The sequence below is a fragment of the Pituophis catenifer genome, unplaced genomic scaffold (genome assembly GCF_029215685.1).
Source record: "Pituophis catenifer annectens isolate HBS135680 unplaced genomic scaffold, rPitCat1.0.hap2 SCAF_2, whole genome shotgun sequence".
Classification (NCBI taxonomy): Eukaryota; Metazoa; Chordata; class Lepidosauria; order Squamata; family Colubridae; genus Pituophis; species Pituophis catenifer.
In genome coordinates, this window is record NW_027256882.1 from 58,360,836 (window position 1) to 58,384,634 (window position 23,799).

The following is a 23,799-nucleotide window of genomic DNA, read 5'->3' on the forward strand; positions in this document are numbered from 1 at the left end:
CCAATTTTTTAATCCCACCACTGTTTATAGGTACATACAACCTTCTATCTTACTATATTTTACAGGTAAAAATTGTTTATTCAGGATAGTTCGAGGTATTGAGATTTTGAAAAACGTGTTTTGACATCATCTGCTACTGGTTACGGAGAAATCTTAGTTTTTTGTTTTCTCCCAGTCTTTTTTTTTAAAAAAAGTCTCAAATTATTTTTCCTTACTTATGAAGTAGTTGTGAAATAATAGATTTTTCACTGTGAGTTCTCATTACCTGCTCCACTTTAAAGTGATAATGTAGTAGGAATTTAAAGTAGTGCAAATAATATGTGATTTTTATTGATTATGTACATCAAGTCATTTTCAACTCCTAGCAAACACATAGATTTCCTCTATGATCTATCTTCATTATTTTGATTCTCAGCAAGGGTCAATATGGCTACTTTGAGGACTGTCTCACTTGCATGAGAGTTATTTTACTTAACTAGCAGAAAGCCAGAAGTGTTGTCTTGCCTATATACATACACACATCTGTGGAGTTGATCTAGGAAAGTCCTCACATTTTCTAGAGGACATGCTTATCTCAGCTGTTCAAGGAAAATCTTTTTCGGGAAAGATAGTAATCTAATAGATGAAAGAAAGATGGGAGGAGTATATTGAAATACCATACAGAAGATATGTCAACATCCAAGATATCTTAGAAGATTACAGATTAACAGAGTTGGAAGGGATCTTGTAGGTGATCTTGTCCAGCCCCCTGCCCAAGCAGGAGACCCTACACCATTTCTGACAACTGGCAGTCCAGATATTCCCTACTTACAAGAACCTCTGGTACTAAATATTATAGTTAGATCAGCAGTCCAGCAATATCAAGTCAGAAAGCTGCAATATATAGAACATACCCCAAAAAGTACGGTAACTAAACAAATATATTTCTAACCAGTCATCACAAGAGAACAATTTGTTATGTTCTAGCCTGGGACCTGTTGGAAAATCCAATTTTTTTTAGAAAAGCTCAACAAGGTTGGAAATATTTACACATCTGGGGGAACACTGCTCCTGACTGCAGGCATATTTACTGAGAATTTTCTTAAGATCCTTAAAATTGAAGCCCCATAAGATCAATGCCAATTGATCTACATCTTACTTATCAAGCAGATACAGGAGCAAGGGAGCCAAGTATTAAGCCATGAATTGCTTTGTACTGTATATGACAATCAACATCTTAGAACAAGGGTGTCAAAACTTGTGGCCCGCAGACCAGTTGCATCACACACTGGCCACACCCATCCCTGGTTTAGTGAAGAGGGAAAAGTCATGATACATCACGTGACACCCTGAGTTTGACATCCCTGACTTAGAAGCTTATGACGCAATCAGAGCAGATCTGTCATGTGGGTCAAATAAGAAGCCTCCCATATCTATTCTGCTACCATATTCTGGAGCAATTGTGGCTTTCAAGTGGTTTTCAGTATTGCAAATCACTCAGATACTTTCAGACACGAAGTGACCAGCAATTGTGAGAAGGACCACACAATCCAGATACAGAGGCAAATAACATACAAGATGATATTGTTCAAAAGTCTTGCTGATTATATCAGAGATGATTATCCAGAAAGATTCCCAAATTGCATACAGTGCCACCCCATTAAAATATCAAGATATAGTTTGTTGTTTGGTATAAGGATTGAGAGAAACTTACCTTTTAAGTCTGATCTTCTGTATTGAGACTTGTCATGTATGTATGTATGTATGTATGTATCAGGGTGGTATTCATTTACCTTCGCTACCAGTTCACAAATGTGCACATGCGTAGAGCCTTCCACGCATGCACAGAGGGTAAAAAACGGGCCGTGATGATGTCCAAGTGGGTGGGCAGAGCCTCCCACAGCTGCTACTACCGGTTCGCTTGAACCGGATAGAACCAGCTGAATTTCACCATTGGTATGTATGTATGTATGTATGTATGTATGTATGTATGTATGTATCCCTTTCTCCCTCGCTTTTTAAGTCTAGTCACAGTTACTATTGTTCTCCAACTGTAAGAACAGCAGCTTTTTGTCTAGAAGCCCATTGTGAGTTTATTTCTCCAATTCTATTCCTTTTTCCCTTGAGTTTTAATTCAGCCAGCTTGGTTACAAAACTGAGAGAGCTTCATCCAATAAACTTATTTATAGGTAAAATATATAGAGATATAAGCACGCACATACAAATCTGTATAGACGAAAAAACATGCATACATAAACTAAAGAAATATTTAGTCCTTCATTTAACTGTCCATTAATTCCTCATGAGAGGGAACTTTTTTTTAATCTGATAAAAAAGCTGTATGTAAGGCATAGGAGGCTGTATATAATAAAGAAAACTGTCAACAAAATAACCTGAAACATTTTAAAATGAAATGGAAAGCTCCAAATGAAAATGAGGTTTTAATTTGCTCTTTTAATTATTATCAACATTTGCCTAATACAATGCACAGTATAAAGTAAAACACAGAACGAGGTCTGCTGAAATCAGTGTGTTAGTAATGAACATAATCAAGAAGTCACCATGAGCTATCACAACACGGAGAATATAAACTATATCTGTATGAAATTAATTAGGTCACAATGAATTTAATAATATGTGAGGAAATGTGCACTGAAGGTAAAACTGGCTTGGGTCCATAACTATGTAGACATAATTCAATCTAAGTAATTGTGGATATATAAGCTTTCCTCATATATTAAATTACTAATTCAAATAATTTTTAGATTGTGTTCAATTTTACAAGTTTATTTAGAATATGATCAACTTTATAGAAACTGACTTCTACATGAACAAGAGAAACTATATGAGATTTTTTTCCCCACATAGATTTATATTTTAGAGACTCTGGCACCAAGAGACACATTTTGATCCTGATTCTGTGATAAATAATTCACAATGTTTGGCTTTGATTGTATTTCTTGTTACGCAGAATAAATATTATGGCCTCCAATATAGATGAATAGTTACTGAAATTCCTTTATTGGTCACACAGTCAGACAGATTTTTAGACTGGATTTGGCATTTTTATCTACATATTGAGTCCTTCCCAAGAACCTGGATAGGCAGATGTTGTTAGGTGGTGCAAAAGTATTATGGTTTGTCATAGTTGCCAGATGTCTAAACTGGATTTTATTTACCTATTGAGTCTTTCCAAAGGACATATTATAGCAGAAACTGTTGTTTGATGGTATTGAAGGTACTGTTGCAACATGTAACTTGTTTCAAATAAAGCTGTTTCATAATTGACTGATGGTAATTTTTGTCACTATCCGTGGTGTTCAAGTGGTGCACCAAAGGTTTTATGACTGTACTCAAGGCATCTATTATTATTGGTAGTATTTTTGCTTTGTAAAATCACAGCTGTCAGTTCTTTTGTTGATGTTGGTCTTTACATACATTGAATTTTTCCCAGAACCTAAGGTATTGGAATGTATTAGTGTAGTATACATGCGGTTCCAAGTACATATACATTAATTGACAGATGAAAATTTTGTCAACACACAGATTTTTTAAGTGTTGTTAAAGAATTTTTGGTTCAGCACCTGGTGTGCTGATAATTCCTGTATCAGTTTACGCCATAATCAGTTTACGCCATAATCTTTCAATTTCAATTTTCCAGTCTTGAAAAATCATGATTTTCAGATCTTGAAAATTCTCCAAATTTTGTCTTCTGTTCTACTATTTCCTGATATTGATACAGTAATGATCTATACTTCCTTCTTTTCAACTTGTTATGGCAATGCCACAATAAATTATTACATTGTATTATTATTATTATTGTTACTTCATATGTTGAATGTTCCTAACCAAGATATTAAAAAGCACATATTTTAACTTGGAGGTTTTACAATTAAACTTTATTTACTATATTTATATAATATTTCTATCCACGCTAGTAGACTGTGTATAAAAGCACACCAGTGGTGGGATTCAGCCAGTTCGCACCGCTTCGGGAGAACCGGTTGTTAACTTTCTGAGCAGTTTGGAAAACTGGTTGTTGGAAGAAATCATTAGGGCAGAGAACGGGTTGTTAAATTACTTGAATCCCAACACTGATTTACACATACACATACTCATTCACACATCTTTTGGTTTCATGGTCTTTATCTTTGATTTCTATCAAAGAGAAAAGGGTATCAAGTTTAGGAAGATTAGCATTAAATTCTATGTCTTTGTTTCTATGTAGGCCTACATAAGATTGTATTCTGATTAACATATCACTATACTCTTATTCTGAAAGCAAACACTTCACCACTTTTCCCTTTTCCTCTATAGATGAACTTAAAGACCTTAAAAATATTTTTTTTAAGGAACAGATGGAATTTTTACTGCCAATACCTACAGGTGTTGAAAGCATTCCCAATTCAATAATATGAACACAGCTTTTAGTAGCCAGAAAAAAATAATTTTCAATTCTGAGCAGTATGAAATAGGTTTATAAAATAGATTAATATTATCTATGTAATAAAAATACAAAATCCTGATAGTTCTGAATCTAGTGCCAAGTTTAAAACAAATAAATTTAAATGCAGTAGAAATGACAGTAGTGTATTTAACTAGATCTCTTTGTTTCTATGATTTTAGTTTCCTGCTACACTGAACTAGGGGAATATTGGACATGTTACTTATGATTTCTTACATGGACTTCTTTCATGAAATAGCTTGCACTCATTTATCAGAATAGTCAATCTCTATTCAAACCATTCCCTGAGAGGTCCTTAGCGCTTTCAGAACTTGGTTATTTTCTTACAGACATTTCATTACCCTAACTACTCTGTTTCCACTAAAATAAGACATCCCCTGATAATAAGCCCAATCGGGCTTTTGAGCGCATGCACTAAAATAAGCTCTCCCCCGAAAATATTTAAATGTATGCACAGCTGGTCCCCGCCATTTCCTCTGGTTAGATTTAGGGAGACAGAGCTGGAAATCAGGTAATATAGCAAGAGGAGCCCCGTCTTGCTCCACGTGCCCCAAAATAATAAGACATTCCCGAAAATAAGTGCAAGCACTTATTTCAGGGTTCAAAATATATATAAGACAGGGTCTTATTTTCGGGAAAACACAGGTAAGTAATATCAGTGTTGGGAGACTAGTCATCAAGACTAGCATTGATGATGTTACCTAGTTTGGGTAATGAAATGTCTTCAAGAAAACAACCAAGCTCAGAGACCACCAAGGACTCCTTATTTCAACCCTGAGCTACAAATATTCTCCTTTATTGAAAGCATTCCCTTTCTTCCATACTTTCTTTCCTTCCATAAGCATGCCAGTTTATTAAAATTTATATTTAAAAGTTTTTAAAAATAAGCAAAATAGCACAATACCACAATTTATATAATGTAATCACTAATATAGATTCAAATATGACTTTTGGAGATTCATAACATTTTCTAGGGAAAGGCTGCTCTATTTGCACATCAATCATTTTGGCCAATAATGGAATAGATTCCTGTTTCCTTACCTCCAGAATGAACCGGTGCTCCACAGAGGAGAACAACCCCTTGTCCTTCCCGCACAGATACAGTACTTCTTATTTTTGTCTTTAAGTGTTCAATACCTATGTTTTTCCAAAAAGAAAAAAGAGACAGAAGTTTTAATATGCAGACAGCTACAAAAAGACCTATTTGTCCTAATCGATTCATTTCCATTAACTTTCAAATTAATTTCCATAAAAGTATTCATTACAAGAATCCAATTTTGTAATAAATATTATTAGCAAATCTGCTTCATTTGGAATACAAACCAGCTTTTATTACTCATAATCGGTATTTTCAATATGAACATTACAACCTTGTCTTGTCCACAATAACTGTACCAACCCAAGTATCTGACTGATGTTATTCAGCTCATAACGAAGTGTTTTCTTTACCTTTCTTTTCCTTTCTGGCAGAAGGAAAACAAAGGGACCATAATTTGTGAGAACTTTACTTTTCACAGAGTATCTGAAAGTTGTACTACTGTCAGGCAGCAAGGAAAATTACAATTGTAACTGCTTGTCAATGACTTAAAACATCCAAAAGAATGACAGGATTCATTTGAATAAATGAAGGATGAAGGATTTCTTCTGTTGCTGAAGTAGAAAGAATTGCAAGATGTAAAACTCACCGGGAATTTACTATGACTCCCAGAAAAAGGACGCTTTAAAAGACTTTAACAAAAGGCATGCTAGAGTTGTTTATAATTGTCAATTACAATTCAATTTAGATTTAAATCTGGCAGAATTTAAAAATGATTTATGTGTGCAATCATTTAAAAATGATAATTATATATTTAAAAAAATGTAGCTATAAAAAAATAGGATGGGATTAAAACTAATACAAGAAAAAATAATAAAAATTAATACATAACAAATAAATTTTCTTAGAAAGTGGAAAGAGTTGCATGCATCAGTTAGACTGGTAAATTTTCATTAGTTTCTAAGGGAACCAAAACTGGCATTCTCTAAATGTGGTCCAAGATTAACCCAACAGCTTTCTATAAACTTGAATACACATTTGTATTTATGCCAAGTCATTCACAAATTCAAAATAAGGAAGCTGAATGTGTCAGATGTCTTTTGCAACAAATTAGATATACTGTATAATGCAAAGCAACAAGTGTCTCTGTTCTCTGATCAGTAATATTGATTAGGAAGGAATGTCAAAGTAACAATATTTAAGGTAATTTTTAAGTTCAAACAGTTGTAAGTGTGATCCCCACCTCCCTCTGTGACACATATTTTCAATCCACAGAGAACATATCTGTCTGCTTGGAGAGGGTTCAGTATCCACAGCTAACTGGCTGGGAAATGGCTGGTGCCTGTTTTACCATTATATGAAATGACTTTCACTATCTGTGGCGTGCAGTTAACTTTAATATGGAAACTGAAAAACAAGCTTCTGCATATTTCTTCTGTAGCCTTCTAGTCCAAATCAACTGTTGTCCAAGTGGCCAGATTATTATCACATGACTATAGGAGTGGTGCAACAGCCAGATCATATCACTCATTCAGAGCTATTGCAACTTCAAATGGTTGCTGAAAAGCAGTTGTTAATCAAGGCTAACTTTAACTGATAGAAATGTTATTTATTTAATTTATAATCCACCTTTATTTTATATATCTCATAGTGGTACATATAATACTCACACATCTTATTTTCCCCAACAACATCAACTCTATAAGATAGGTTGGCTGAAAGAAAATGACCGGCTCACAGTCTCCCAGTAGCCTTCATATCAAGAGAGGAATAGAAGTCTCTCCATTTCTAATCTAATTATCTAGTTGTCAAGTTACACCTAAACAAAAGAAACCAGTTACTTCTTTTCTTTCATGTGATACTAAAACATTTCCTATAATGTCTTAAATTATATGTTATCCTCAACTGTTTGTTTGGAAATCCAAAAATTCCTTTATTAAAGGGGAGTACAAAATTTGTTCTTATGTGTTATTTTAAAAATGAAAATACATTATGACCATTTTAGAGTCATTTCATCACATCCTGAAGGAGTGCAAACAAATGTATTTCTGAGTTTAATACTGATGTGTATTTCAGTTCATTTCCCTTAATTTTAGCAGTTCTGCACTATTCCTTGTGAAGAGTGCAATCATGAAGAACAGACCCAACATCTACCATTATTCAACTAAAATAAAGGTGAAACTATGGCCTTTCAAAAATTGGCTAGGAAGGCTTGGCTGATGGGATCATAAGTCTGGACAGATGCGTATTACATAGTCCTGCACTCAAAACTATTTAGTCAGAAATTTTCAGAAATTTCACAGTAGAGATCTATGCAATAATTCTTTTTTTAAAATAAAACCTTAATATTTGGAAATTATCCTTCTAAATACTTAGAGAGGAGCCTTGGTGGTGCGGTGGTTAAGTGCAGTATTGCAGGTGAACTCCGCCCACAGCCTGGAGTTCGATCCTGATGGGGATCAGCCCTCCATCTTTTTGAGGTCGGTAAAACGAGGACCAGGATTGTTGGGGGCAATTTACAAATAATGATGGAGAGTGTTGTAAAGTAATGTGGGTGGAATATAAGTCTAAATAATTACGCTATTATGTATAAGCATTCTTTATAATAAAAAGAAAAATGGAAATGGAAATGGGGCAAAATGTAAATGGTGTAAAATCTGGAATCCAAATGTGATCTAGAAAGCTGGGGACAAAATTAGAAAAGGTGGCGAGATAGCTCATTTTCTATCCAGTGTCTTTTCATACAGTAAAGTCTAGATGGCTACTGTACTGGACATTCTCAAATAATGATTAAGCCAGTGCTACCTTCCCAGATGTACATTATACACCCTATTCTGTCTTCAAGTTAATTACAAACAGTTGAAGAATATGACCTATTTCTCCTTAAGATTTGTTCAGAAAGTTGCAAAAGAGCTTAGAGTCTGTGTTTTTGCTTATAATTTTTCTAAAACATAACTTTACAGGTACAGATGTTCAATGGGCTACTCAAAGGACACTTTAAAGTAAATGATCTTTACAACAAAGCATAATGAAGAAAATGGCTTGGAGAAAAAAATAGTTATTTTCCAAAGTGTAATTTTATTTTTAATACTAAAAAAAGCAACAACAGATGTCTACCCAAGCCACTTAACAGCAATAATTACCATTTCAGTACCTCACCATTTTAAAGGACAGTTTGTTGAATAGAAGTAGTGCTAATTTACTGTTCCTGTTATTTTAATCTTTAATATAATAACACAAATGACATTTTGCTAATGTAATTGCAAAACTGACATTTTTAAAAAATGTATACAACTGAAACACACCTAAATTTCCCTGAACATTTTTCAGAATCCCTGTGCAACAATTCAATTTTTGTTTTATTTTTTCCTGAGAAGTATTTACAGCAATTGTTCTGAAAATCATTGATCACTGTTATTCATAAGGCCTATGAAGAATGGCTACCCTTGTTTCAATGAGGTGTTTCCTAAAGAAGTGACCCAATTCTAATCTAGGTGAGAAGAAATTCACTTCATTTGTAGGCCTCATGTCAGTTGCAGAATTTATGGTAACTGAAAGAGTTGGAAACAGCTTCTAGCAACTACAATTGCTTGATAAATTGCTGAGGGCAAACTGAAGCAATCTAACACTATTATCCACAGTATTTGTATAATACGGTACTTGTATTCAATGAATTACATATTCAGTGAATGAGGTCAGCAAATTTATCTTCCAAAGCTTTAGTTGTGTCTCTGTCATTAAAGTGACAAAGGCATGAAGCTATTTATATCCATGCTGCACCCTTAAACTTTTCCTATCTTGTGTTCATTCTGGCTTCACACCACAATGTATTAGGAAAACCTGCTTCAGACAAACGTTTAACCTGGACTAAAGGCTATCATATCTTCCCACTGGATAATTCTCTGCTTTTGTATTGCTTCCAACTTTCAAATCACTTTCTTTCCTGTTTGTGAATCTTACACACACACACAACATATAAATTAAAGTTATATATACAAAATAAAATCACCAAAACACACATATATATCCTAGTACACTCAGGGTGAAATTTAAAAATCGTTTCTTGCTGCCCTATTGGTCTCTAAAGTTGTCTAGAGTTACTTTTAACAGTTGTTGTGTAATAGACAGTAATTACAACCCTTGCCTGTTGCTTGCTCAAAACCTAACACACTACTTTTCTTTCTCTAAGTTCCTTATTTGCACAGATTAGTAAATCAAGTATGGTTTAAATCCAGTGGCGTAAATCAAGTAGCCTTTAATCCAGGTTAAACATTTGTCTGAAGAGGATTTTCCTACGCTATTGTGGCTTGTTTTATCATTTTTCCAGTCACCTGAAGTAAGAGAAAAAAGTAGACACCCTGCAGTCACTTTGAATAGTGAGATAGGCTGCATATTAAATAAACTAGCTGTATGCCTGTGCTTCGTTACAAAACTATGTGCTTGGGCTTGATAAAATTACTGCCTGAAACCTAATGTAGAATGTGTAACTCCGTAGCATCAGAGTGTATGCATCAGAGATAATGCAACTGGCAGTTGGAACAGAGGGGGAGGGGAAGTAGAATGTCTCAGCCTGCAGCATCCATTGGTATTCATCTGGTTAGCATCCTGTCAGTGTGTGAGAGTTGAGGGGTGTTTGGAAAGTCAAACAGTATTTGCTGTGTGAGCAAGAAGGAGACAGGAAGGAGACTGTTGCTTAGCTCAACAGTAAAGCTGCTTACTGCTGTGAAAGTAAAACTGAAAAGTGAAAGTGAAACTTCTCTCCTCTGCTTGTGTTTTGCATTTGGAACAGATTTCTTTTCAGGTGGGGAGGAGGCGTACAACTCCTTAGCATCAGAGCGTGTTAATAATAATATAGGGAATACTAATGCTCTGATGGTAATTTCGAAAAATTCCTTTCTTAGTGAGCACCTAGAAGCCAAGAGGAACATATGTGGCAAATTTCAAGTTTGTAGGCTGTACAGTTATGGAGATTTCATGATTAATGTGTGAGTGGTTTTCGCTTTTATATATATAGATAAAATCAGAAAGAGATTACAGAAGCAAGAAGTAGCATTTTGAAAGCAGAGCAGAAAAGCACACCTGGACAGTGTTTTTTGTGGTGAGTGAAGAAGTGAATGAATTGTCTATTCTTGCTATTGGAAAATGACTAATGGTCCCTACTGACAACAAGGTAACCTGGCAGGGTAGATAAGCCCATACAGATGTGCTCATTAGTTTACAAAGGATTTAACAACAGAAGCAACTAAAATCAGATTGGTTTGATGACTACAGGAAGAATGATCTATATGCACAGCCATCTTTGTTAAAGCTAGATGAACACAACTTAAAACCAAACACCATCCAATACTAATGATCTCTGGCTCAGCAGTGTTCCTGAAAATCATTCTGTGTAAATAATGTGAAGCCAGTGTTATTTACAATAACATTCTTAACCTATTCCTCATTATAGAGAAAAGGTAAAGCTTGTAATCTTGCTACTATTACAAATGTATCAGTGCATCATGTAGGGATGTTTACCATAATACTTATTATAATAAATTTCCTTATAATCTAAATTCTACACACACATAAAAACCATACAGGTTCGCTGATTTCCCAGTTGCGCCCCTTTCTGGATCGGGATGCCTTATGCACAGTCACTCACACCCTCATCACTTCCCGTCTGGACTATTGTAACACTCTCTACATGGGGCTCCCCTTGAGGAGCACCCAGAGGCTCCAACTGGTCCAGAATGCGGCTACGCGAGTAATAATGGGGGTGACCTGTCGCTCCCATGTAACACCCCTCTTGCGCGAGCTGCACTGGCTCCCGGTGGTCTTCCGGGTGCGCTTCAAGGTGTTGGTTACCACCTTTAAAGCACTCCATGGCTTAGGACCTGGCTATCTACAAGACCACATTCTGCCACCGATTGCCTCCCACCGACCAGTACGCTCCCACAGAGAGGGCCTCCTCAGGGTGCCGTCAGCCAAACAATGTAGACTGGCGACCCCCAGGGGGAGAGCCTTCTCTGTGGGGGCCCCTGCCCTCTGGAATGAATTACCCCCGGATATACGAAGGATCCCCGACCTCCGCGCCTTCCATCGTGCAGTGAAGACCCTGTTATTCCAGCAAGCCGCTCTGATGGGATAAATAATTTTAATTTGGTTTTAATGGGGTTTTAAAATTGGTTTTAAAATGAGAGTTTTAAATTGGGCCTATGATTTAATTATTTTAATCTGCTTTTAAATTCTATTTTGTACATTGTTTTTATTATGGCTGTTCACCGCCCTGAGTCCTTCGGGAGAAGTGTGGTATAAAAATAAAATAATAAAATAAAATAAAATAAAATAAAATAAAATAAAATAAATAAAATAAAATAAAATAAAATAAAATAATAAAATAAAATAAAATAAAATAAAATAAAATAAAATAAAATAAAATAAAATAAAATAAAATAAAATAAAATAATAATAAAATAAAATAAAATAAAATAAATAAAATAAAATAAAATAAAATAAAATAAAATAAAATAAAATAAAATAAAATAAAATAAAATAATAAAATAAAATAAAATAAAATAAAATAAAATAAAATAAAATAAAATAAAATAAAATAAAATAAAATAAAATAAAATAATAAAATAAAATAAAATAAAATAAAATAAAATAAAATAAAATAAAATAAAATAAAATAAAATAATAAAATAAAGTAAAATAAAATAAAATAAAAAAATAATAAAATAAAATAAAATAATAAAATAAAATAAAATAAAATAAAATAAAATAAAATAATAAAATAAAATAATAATAAAATAAAATAAAATAAAATAAAATAATAAAATAAAATAAAATAATAAAATAAAATAAAATAAAATAAAATAAAATAAAATAAAATAATAAAATAAAATAAAATAATAAAATAAAATAAAATAATAAAATAAAATAAAATAATAAAATAAAATAAATAAAATAAAATAAAATAATAAAATAAAATAAAATAATAAAATAAAATAAAATAAAATAAAATAAAATAAATAAATAAATAAATAAATAAATAAATAAATAAATAAATAAATAAATAAATAAATAAATACATGTTCCTTCAGGCCTATAATTTAATGGGCTGGGAAAAGATAACAAAAGATAACAAATACAAAATGTTCAAAATGCATATGCATATGCATTTGAACACATGAACATTAAAAAAGCAGATGTGTTTTAAACATTTAATTGAGAAGTTTCAGATATAAAGTTTATTAGGATTAGAAGTATTTCAAAGAAAGGAACAGAAAAGGGAACAAAAGTTTTGTATGTAAAAGAGGAAACCATTCTACATTTAATGAAAGTGGAAAACCTATTGTTTGATGTGGGTCTTTTAAAAAGAAAAAAAATTCTCTAGTTGTCTTATTGACTACTTGTCCTATTGCAGGAAGCATGATGCACCTAGTATTTATTGCATGCTCTCTTAGACCAGGGCTGTCAAACTGCTTACAAATATGATTTCTTAATCTAGCCATAGATGTAATTGTATCATTCAGTGGTATCTGCATGTTCAAAAGGGACCAGACTTACACTGCAATAAACCATCGGCAATCTTGCCAATTTTGAACTCTCTTTGCTTCAAGTTCCTTTATACAATGTTTAAGAGGCTATTAACACTGAACAAAGTAAAACTAAAGAACAAAATACTATTAAAACAGGAAATATTAATTCAACACAGGCTATATACTTTATACCATTTCTACAAGAGCTAAATATTACTGGTACAGCAAGGGCAAACGAAGATAATATCTGTGAGACATAAGAATCAGATCAAGGGACTAAGGAGAGGTGAAGAAATATATAACAAGTAGAATGTCACTTTGAAACAATGCTTAAGAAGGAAACAAAATTTCTTTTGTGTATATGTTGTATAAATGTTTGTTGTGTGTATGTTATTTTTTTTTTAATATTTATACTCTAATAAAAATCTATTTTAAATACAAGAATCAGATCAAGGGAATCATATTGTTGCTTTATTTTTGCTGAGAGATTGTCCATCTGCTTTTTCAGATTTTTCCTCACCTGATAATATAATGGGCAATATATAAGATAATGCTGTAAATCCAGACTCAGAGAATCTGAGGCCCAATTCCTTATTCAATGATAAGTTGTTAATATCTACTCTTGATATTACTATGGTCATAATTTATAATTTAAAACTGTAAAAAGCTTTAGAGAAAGTTTTATTAAATATGGCATAATTCTTTTATTGTCTAATTTCAACCTGATAACTTGCCATGTCAAACTGGGAACCTAGCTATCATTATATTTCAACATTGTATTTTACACCTCTACTGTCCAAGTTTTAAATCAATTCCCACAGTTTCTTAGTATCCAGAGGTATATATCCAACACTGAGAATATATGCTTATTTAAAAATGTATCCAGATCATACAATACAGGTTTCCAATTACTTTTTTGGACTGACAGCACAAAAGCAAATTCTTGAAAGACTATGAAATAGTTTAAGACAGTAAGTACTTGCAATTGCACAGCCACAATTTCCTGGAATATCTTTCCTCAAATGAGAGAAACATAATTATCAATAATTATCAATGTTTCAATTCACTGCAAGCAAATATTATGCTTATTGATAGGAATATAAAATTGTATATAGTTAAGTAAAGGCATAAAATATATAACAAAAGGACATAACAATGCAATATCAGCACAATAAACCTGGTGATTCACTAAAAGAACAGGATTTCATAGAAAGAAATATTTGTTCACCATTGTAATTATGAACAGCAATTAAACTAAATGGATTTAACAACACTCCAATTGGTTTCAAAGATATCTAGATTAGAAGTATTTTGCATTTAAAGTAAAATTTTACTTAAATTGACTGAAAAGTTTAAAAAGCTATTAGAGATAATGAGAAAATAATTCAACAGTATCCCGAACCAAGGAGTATAGTAATAGCTGTTGTATTAACTAATAAAAAAACCAGAAAAAATATCTAGAGTGGATTAAAACAAAAAAAGGAGGAACAAAATCAAATTTATGGTATGGCAGTGAAATTTAAAAAGTAGTAATAACCGGAGGGCTTAAATCAAGAGAATAACAAACCCAGAGAGAAATAAACTACTGCTATTGAGTTCTAGAAAGACCAATAAAGAAAGAACATCACAGTTTACAATACTAAAGTACATTAACATTAACAATGCATCTGACATAATTAAAAATCAAGTGAAATCTGCTGCTTTGAAAACAGTTCTTTTCACTGATAAACAAGTTAAACTTCTTGTACTTTCATTCTACAAACAGAAAATATTCTGGGATCTGATATAATGAAGTCAGGAAAAAAATACATGATAAATAAGTATTATTGAAGAAGTGATCTTCACAAAAGGAAAGCCTGCAGAATTTCTATTTTTATTGCTTAGTTTGGGGACACACACAGAGATATATCCCTCTGCCTCCCCCCAACCCCAATGAAGAGTAACTGTGGCTAATAAAAAACTATGAATATTGCATTCTTTGGATTTCTTGGACCAAACATAAATGCAAACGCCCATTGAAGTGATACAGTGATTTTCAATTTTGCCAAATAAATTGTTCTATAAATAATATAAATCATTGTCTTCACTACCATCTGTTTTCCGCTTGGTGTTGCCCCAATAACCTGAATGATGGTTTTCAGTCCATGTGGAGAGGCTGTAAGAACTAAAATCTCACCCTTGGGCTTCTGTCAAGGTCTTCTACTCAGCATGAGATAAGAACAGACCAAAGCATTCAATAAGCAGAAGACACAGAGTGTCAATTCAACCTATCTAGCTCCTTTATTGCCAATAAATCCAACAGGTATTCTGTCTCTCTATAGCATATTTGAGCCATTGGAGGGCCTTTACTCTGGCACATGTCTTTTGCTCCTTTCAGCTGCCCCGTGAAGGCCAATACAGGAAAATTTCCAACTGGGAGAGACAATGGCCCTATAACTCTGGACACAGAGAAATAAAGAACATGTACTTCTCTAGTGCCTGTATTACCGACACATTTGCACTAGCCTCATCCCACAACTGTTGCATAAATATCCAGGACACACAAGTTAATTTTACACCTTTCTGCTACTTTCAGATACTAACCTTGCTATGATGTACATTGTTGCAATTATTTGCCATGTAATTCCTTAATGAGCATGCAGAAAGCATGCCTATAGAACTTCTGAATACAATTTAAGGTGCTGTTACTGCCTACAAAGCCTATGAAGTTCAGAGCTGGAGATCTTCAAAACAATCTATTCTGTATAGATTATGCCTGCCCAATCCAAGGACAATATGAAGGACAGCTGAAGGTCCCAACTTACTGATAGATGTGACAGAGGCCATTTTCTATGAAGGTATCATGCTGTGTGGAGTCCTCCTATTAGCGCTTGAAGATTTTGTGTTTATCCTAGGTTAGCATTACAGATGCCTTGCTGAAAGGAATATCATTCTTATTCTCTTGATCTTGCCATTCCCTTTCTTGGAACAGCCTGAACCCCAATGGCAAGGGATGTGCCTCTCTTTCAGTCTTCTGCAGGCTCTTAAAAAATGCAGAAGGCTCTTGGGACTTGAGTAATGTAGAGTTCCCAGTCCAGGAATCTTATATTATTATTATTTTTCCAAATCATCGTTAAATTCTGTATTTCTTTTACCGGCTATTATTGTAGTTTGTTGCCTTTACGACACTAGCTGTAGCTAGTGATTCATGCCTTGAATCACTTTAAATGAAGCAATTTGTAAATTAAATTAATAAAAGTATACACTTTCATGCTGTAAACAGAAGCCCACAAATTGCTTACTAATTCAAAGATTTGTTTTCTAAGCAAGTTCTGCTATTGTTTCAATAGAACAGTGCATATCTAAAAAGTAAAGTGTGCCAGAATATTTTTAAATTCAGTTCTTAGCTAAAAAGAAAGGATGATGACGATGATTGATGGTTTCTTTTGATATGGTGGGTGTCTTCTTTACAAAACAGATTTTCAGATAACCAAATAAATATAGCTTGTAAGGAAATGTCAGAATATTTTCTCATAAACAAAGATACCTCTTAATTATCTACAGTACTTCTTTTTCAATTATCATAATCCATTTCTCTTTTTATCCCTGACCCCCAATAGTGTGTGTGTGTGTGTGTGTGTGTGTGTGTGTGTGTGTGTGTATACCAGTGGTGGGTTGCCCCCGGTTTGGACCGATCCTATAGAACCAGTAATAAAACCAGCGGGAGACTCTGCCCACCGACCCCGACGACATCAGAATGCTTCTGTGCATGCGCAGAAGAGCCCACGCATGTGTGAGCAAATTGCGAACCGATAGTAAAGGTAAGTAGAACCCACCCAATATATACACATATATACACAACATACATATACATACATACACTCACACACACATACACATACACACACACACACACACACACACACACACACACACACACACACACACTAATCAAGAAAAAAACATACACTATCAATTTTAGGTAAAGCCATATATTAACAAAGGATTAATAATGTCCAGATTCCAAATACACATTTTCCCCATTCCAGGGTAATATTTCTCTCTATGGTTAAGGTGTAAAAAGTGCCTGGGATAAAAACAATAAGAGAGAAGCAGCACTGGGCATCAATCTTAAGGTAGCATTTCCCAAACACAAGCTCTGGGAACAACTTTTAACCTCCTCATTGGTGCATGAAGAAGAGCACCAATATTCAGCAAACATGTAAGTAAAGCAGTAATTAATCCTGGTCAGGAGATGTCAGAAAGGGTAGTTTGGGGATGGATGGATGAATAATTTTGAACTGAAGGACAGCCTATTACATTTTACAGTGACTGGTTTGATTGATAAATCTCTTTGATTTCATGTAAACACTAGTTTTAATGGCAAAAATTTGTGTTTACATGCCACAAATAACTGCTTAAGTTTTTATTTTTATTTTTAAACATGTTTCAGGTTCAATTAGCTCTGATGGAAGTAACCAAAGGAACTAAAAGTAATTATTACATGCAATTTCACTGCAGAAGAGGAACATATATTATTAATGAAAATCTCAATGCACTGTTCATTTCATTGCATAAACAATCAAATAAACCATATTTCTAATGTTCTCTTTTTTAGGAGTACAATTATTCTAACTCAGGTATCACACTCTCCTATACATATCTAATCAAAAATCCATTCAGTTCAATGAGCATTGCATAACAGCAAAAGCTATAGGTTGAGAAAAATACTTAAGGGTATACAAATGTTATCATAATTTATATACATTTGTTAAGTCATTTCACCTTATTTCTGAAAACTGATGCTGAATCAATATGAATCTAACTCCATTTATATGCCATGTTAAGCATTTGTAATCCATAATCAAGCCAAAAAATTGTTGAATCGATATCCATATCTTTCCATTCAGTCTCCATTTGTGTATTGCCAATTCTTTGAATTATTTCCAGAAATTTTCTCACCTTCTGGACAGAATTAAATTGAAACTATACTTGAAATCACTTCTTCCAGTTTTTCCCACCAAAATGGGGTATTTTGTAAAAATAACTCTTTTCTCTTATGTAAAATTCTGGTGGAATTTCCTTAAGAACAATTATATCTATAATATCAATCTTCAGTCTTGTATTAAAAAGCTGCTTCAAAACATCACCCCTTCCTGACAAAGTGCACCAAAACACCACTTAAAACATTTCTTGTTCTCACAAATCTTGAATTTATTTCATAAACTTCATCAATTTCTGCCTCTATATCTTCCTCTTCTCAGTCCAAATCACCACTTAGAACATTTCTTGTTCTCACAAATCTTAAATTTATTTCATAAACTTCATCAATTTCTGCCTCTATATCTTCCTCTTCTGAGTCCAAAAAGTTTGCCAAGACTTTAATAACTTTTTATCTGATATTTCTACAAGAATCATCTGGAATTGTTCCAAATCTCAAATAAAATTGCATCTCAGTCAAATTCAAGACAGCCAGATTATTTATTTCTAGTTTCCAATTCTCTGTCTATAACTTCTATCTTATTCTCCAAAATTTTCACTTTGTCATTAATAACCTTTTCAAGAAAAAATTTGGAGAATCTACATTCAAAATACAAAATAACATACATTTGTCTCTAAATAACTTCATTAATTAGCCATTATTATGTGATAACCCAATATCAGCAAAAATAATTCCCTAATATTAGGAACTTTTTTTGTTTTTCGCATGGGATTTTATGTCTGAAAGATACAGAACTATTATGTAGGCTTATTACATAACTTGGAAGGAAAAATCTCTCCCAACCACTTTGGCCTACTAAAATGGAAACACCTTCATATATGACTTTCTGTTTTCTCTTTGATTTTGATGGGCAATTGCATAGCCTACAATATTAGAGTCAATGTTCCATTCTCTAAACATGATGAAATTAATTTTTTTATTTACTATTATTTAGATATTCAATCAATTTCAAAACTACAAAGAGTATGCCTATTCAATTGATTCACCTTAAAACTCTCCTGACATACATGGAGTTTTCCCAGTAGATGGTTCTGTTTAGGTCTTAATAATTTTGTTGGAATAGGAAGGCAGCAGTGTACTTGGTCAGAATTGTACCTTAATGGTCTGGAAAGTCTTTAAGAAAGAAAAATGACCTGGGCCAGGGCAGTGTTGAATATGTGCTTGGAAGTTGTTGGGCTGCAACTTAAAGGACTATGGAGGAAACATGCTGTCTAGATCAGTTTCAGGTGCAAGTTCAACCTTCAATGGCAAAGGCACTGACCATACTGATAGATTATCTCTGGGAAGGCCAGGATGGGGTAGTGAGATCTTCCTGCCCTTATTTGATTTCTCAGTGGCCTTGATAGAATTGATCATGGTATCTGTGTCACCCATCTATGAGGATTAAAAGCATGAATGCATTAAATTGGAACAATTTCCTGAAATATATTTCGAGTTGGAAGGGGCAGAGACCTAGCTTTGGTACAATGCTTAACCGTCTCTTCATCCAATTTAAAATCTAATGAAATCATGACTGGAAAGTTACCCATTGACAAGGAATCAGTACATTAATGATATTCAGTTGTACATCTTTACATTTAGCTGAATAGGTTATTAAATTGCTAGATATCATTTTAAGGAATGGGTTATTGATAAGCACCTAGATTATCTTTAGTCACCACTTACCTTCTCTGGAGTATTATTCTCCTTGAAATGAGTCGAAAACTAATTATTTCAGAAGGCCAAAGGGATTGGACTCTTGAGTTATAAGACTGGGTCTTATATTAGTATTGTTAATGCTTTTTTGTGATTTCAAATTTCATACAAACATTATGTGGGTATTTTTAAAGTTAATTTTATATTTTAATTCCCTATTATATATTTAGAGAATATCCAGGTGTGCAAAAACTTCTAGATGTTTCTGCAAATCTGGATGTGCAGATGTTTGCAGAAAGTCAGCACGATGGAATCAGTGTTATTTCGGAGAACAGGACTCATCACAGGCAACACTTGTTTCCTAGGTCTCACAAGATGACTCTGCTTAATTGATAGGGCCTATAGGTGCTCACTCCAACTCATCTGACTAGATTAGCACCTAGATCATCTTTGGAACTTCGTTTTCTCAGAGCATCTGCTCACCTGATTAAAAAAAAATAGATGGGCAATGCTCACTACATGTCCTCTCATTTCGAATGTGTCACTTTTTAGGCCACATAAGCATGCTTCTTCAGTCACCACTTACCTTCTCTGGAGTATTATTCTCCTTGAAATGATAGTTGAAAACTAATTATTTCAGAAGTCCAAAGGGTTTGGTCTCTTGAGTTATAAGACTGGGTCTTATATTAATATTGTTAATGCTTTTATTTGTGATTCCAAATTCCATACAAACATTATGTGGGTATTTTTTTTAGTTAATTGTATATTTTAATTCCCTATTATATATTTAGGAAAAGTCTATAAATTATATACATTAATAAATAAATATTTAGAAATAAGTAGTATGAAAGTGCAGCTTCAATCATGCTCTTGACCCAGATTAAGGATCAAACATGAAAGTTTCTATAATTGAGAGTGGAATGAAAACAGGGAAGTGATGGCTAAAATAATCTGTTACTGTTGCTATATTAAAATTCTTTGGTCATCTTTCTTTTGGCAATTATGGTTGAGGCTTAATTTGTATCATTTTCAAATAAAAAATTAAAAATGTAAATTCGCATTCATCTCCTGAGGGCTGTTTCTGTTTGCCTTCCTTTCAGAAGTGTCGACAAAAGTAGTTAATTAAAAAGCACATTATAAAAGAAATGAATAGCTTTTGATTTTCAAAGGAAGCATGGCATTTCTACATACATTTTAAAGATTGATGCTTTGCATATAGTAAAAAAACTTTCCAAAGGGATCTTTCATAGTTTAATCTCTAAGCACATTTTTCATTCATATAATGATAATAAGAGAAAGTTAATATATTTACTTATTTTATAAAACTCCAAGACAAAAGTTAAATCTTAAAATAGAATATCTTGATGTTTTATTTTGTTTTTTTTTAAAAAAACACATCTTTATGTGATTGTATTATGGACAACGTAAATTTATAATGTATATAATGACTTTGACTTAAAATAGCATCTACATACAGTATATGTTATCAGTAATATATATGGGTGTTGAGGAAATAACTAATCAAATTTAAATATGATATGCTATTAGTATTGAATATGCATTTTAATAGAAATAAGATTCAATAACTTTTTTATTTCCTCAAAGGAAACTAAAGAAAATAATCATATCACTTCTAGCATTCTATACTCTAGTGAGCTAAATAACTGGGCCATAAGCAATAATTTTCACGAGTGTTACTGTCCAATTATGTTTTAAAGATACTAAATTAATGCTTTCATCAGATTTGCTGAATTAGATTTTCAGTGCAGAGATCCACAAACAATGACAATTCTCATATATTATTTTCCCTAGTAAAAGTAACTTCCATTGTCTCTTCTTTTCAAATGAGTTAATACAACATACAGGTTGTCATAGTTTAGCAATCATAATTGGGACTTGCAATTTGGTTATTAAGTGAAATGGATGCTAAATAAACCATGATTGTTTATGATCTAAGCTCAGCTTTCTTGTTTACAAAATTGTCTAGGTTGCAAAAGTTACTTTTTCTTCATCGATCTAACTGTAAATAGTCTCTAGAGGAGGCAGTCTTAAATGATGACTACTTGTATCTAGCCTTCTTTCTTTACACAATGAAAACAGGACATAACAAAGGTTCTGCCTAAGTCTAAGGAGTCATAAAGAAAGGTTTTCCTTGCTCAGAAATGAGCCCAGCTGGGCTTCAGTTTATTTATTTTATTTATTATATTAATTTTGAAGCCACACAAATACACAAGAATCTGACCAATAAAAAATAAAAGAAAACAACGTTAAGAAAAAGAAAACAGCTAACTAAAAGCCAAACCACAAAAGACCAAAGAGCAAATGCAAAATACAAAACAAAGCAAACAAAAAGGGCTCAATCGTGATCCTAAGCCAAGTCCTAAGAGAATATCCAGGTGTGGATATCCAAATCTGGATATGCAGATGTTTGCAGAAAGTCAACAAGATGGAATCAGTGTTATTTCGCAGAACAGGAGTCATCACAGGTAAGGCTTGTTTCCTAGGTCTCACAAGATGACTCTGCTTAATTGATAGGGACTATAGATGCCCACTCCAACTCATCTGACTAGATAAGCAGAAACATATGGAGATAGGTAGCCCCCCAAGAAACCAAAAAGCTTTGAATTGCACCAGAAAGTCAACTGACAACCAGTGCAGTTTCCAAAGCAGAGGGGATATGTGTGAATACCATGACACACTCATCACTGCCCAGGCTGATGCATTCTGGAACAGCTTCTGAACGGTCTTGAAAGGCAACCCCGTGTAGATTGCATCGTGGTGATCCAATCAAGATGAGACCATGGCATGGGTAATTAGTTCAAAAGCCTTTCAGTCGTGAAATGGACACAACTTGCACAAAAGGTGAAGCTGAGCAAAATTCTTGGTCAGTGCTACCTGTTATTTGAGGAGGAATGAGAGCCCAAATGAGAGTTCAACAAGAGCTCCAGATTGCATACTAGTTTCAAATTTTGAAGTGCAATTCCATTAAAGATTAAACATACAAAGTCCTGATTTCTACACATTTTCTTTCTGAGCACACTCCAGTTTAATGTGAGTGACAGAAAGGTTTTTCTATAATCAATGAAACACATGATGACCTTTTTTTGGTATTCTTGGGAGTTTCTTGGTTATCCAATGAATATTAACATCAATGTCTCAAGTTTCTCAGCTTTTTCTAAACCCAATTTGAATATCTGGGATCACTGTTTTCATGTAGTACTTTGGGGACCTAAGTATTATTGCGCTAGCATGTAAAGGCAGTAGTATAATATTTTTTCACACTGTTAAATCTCTCCTTTTTGGTATAGAAATATAAATTCACCTTTCCCAGTCTATGGATTACTGTATCATTCTCCAGATTTTCTAGCACAGTTTGATTAGAAGCTTTATTGATTTTTCTTCTATGGATATTCCACCAGTTCTTGTAGCCTTCTAACTGGTAATGATTGGAGTGTGATCTAACTTCATCTCCTAATGCTAAAGATTCTTGGGAATATCTTCTAAGGTATGCTAATATCTCTACTTTACAGTATTTCAATGTTTATTGATCTTCTTCAATGTTTATTGATCTCCATTGAATTAGCATACCAATTTGAGGTTGGAAGCACATTCTGAATTCACAAACCTTTTGAAATACTTTTGTTATTTTTCCATGTTTATTTCAATCTTTGATGTCTTTACAGATGTGGTAACACTGTTTTTACTTCTTTTAACAGCTTTTGAAACCCTTTAAGTTCCATCCCAAGATATCTTTTTTTTCTTCTCTTTCAGGATTATTTTCTCTTCTTGGCAGTGTCCATGGTTTCTTGACATCTAGTTTGTTTTCTTCTGTTTTTTTATCTTTGGCAGTCTCCTTTCACATTCATCCTTAACAACCTCTTTAAGTTCATTACACTGCTTCTTTGGTTTTCTATCGCTTCAAAGCGATTCCTCATGTTCTCCTTGAAAATGGTGGATATATGTTCAAGATCATGTTGTGGAAACTTGTTGGCTTTCTTCTTATTCTTTAGCTCATCTTGGAACTTTCACATGAGCAATTTGTGATCTGTTCAGACCTAGCTCTGACTTTGATGCTATAAATAAACTCCTACACTTTCTTTTAGAAATACTATGGTTCAATCGCTTTCTATAGACTCCACCTGGTCATTTTAGTTGCTTGAAGACAGTGTTAACTAGGAGG

General features: G+C 33.3%; 1 protein-coding gene across 1 annotated transcript in view; it reads right to left on the reverse strand.

Moving 5' to 3' along the window:
* CNTN3 (contactin 3) overlaps nucleotides 1-23,799 on the reverse strand; it is a 126,401-nt gene that overhangs the window by 84,628 nt on the left and 17,974 nt on the right. Inside the window, exon 2 of the mRNA XM_070933563.1 lies at nucleotides 5,486-5,581. Within this exon, the coding sequence (XP_070789664.1) occupies nucleotides 5,486-5,581 (96 nt within the window). The remainder of the gene's footprint in view (nucleotides 1-5,485; nucleotides 5,582-23,799) is intronic.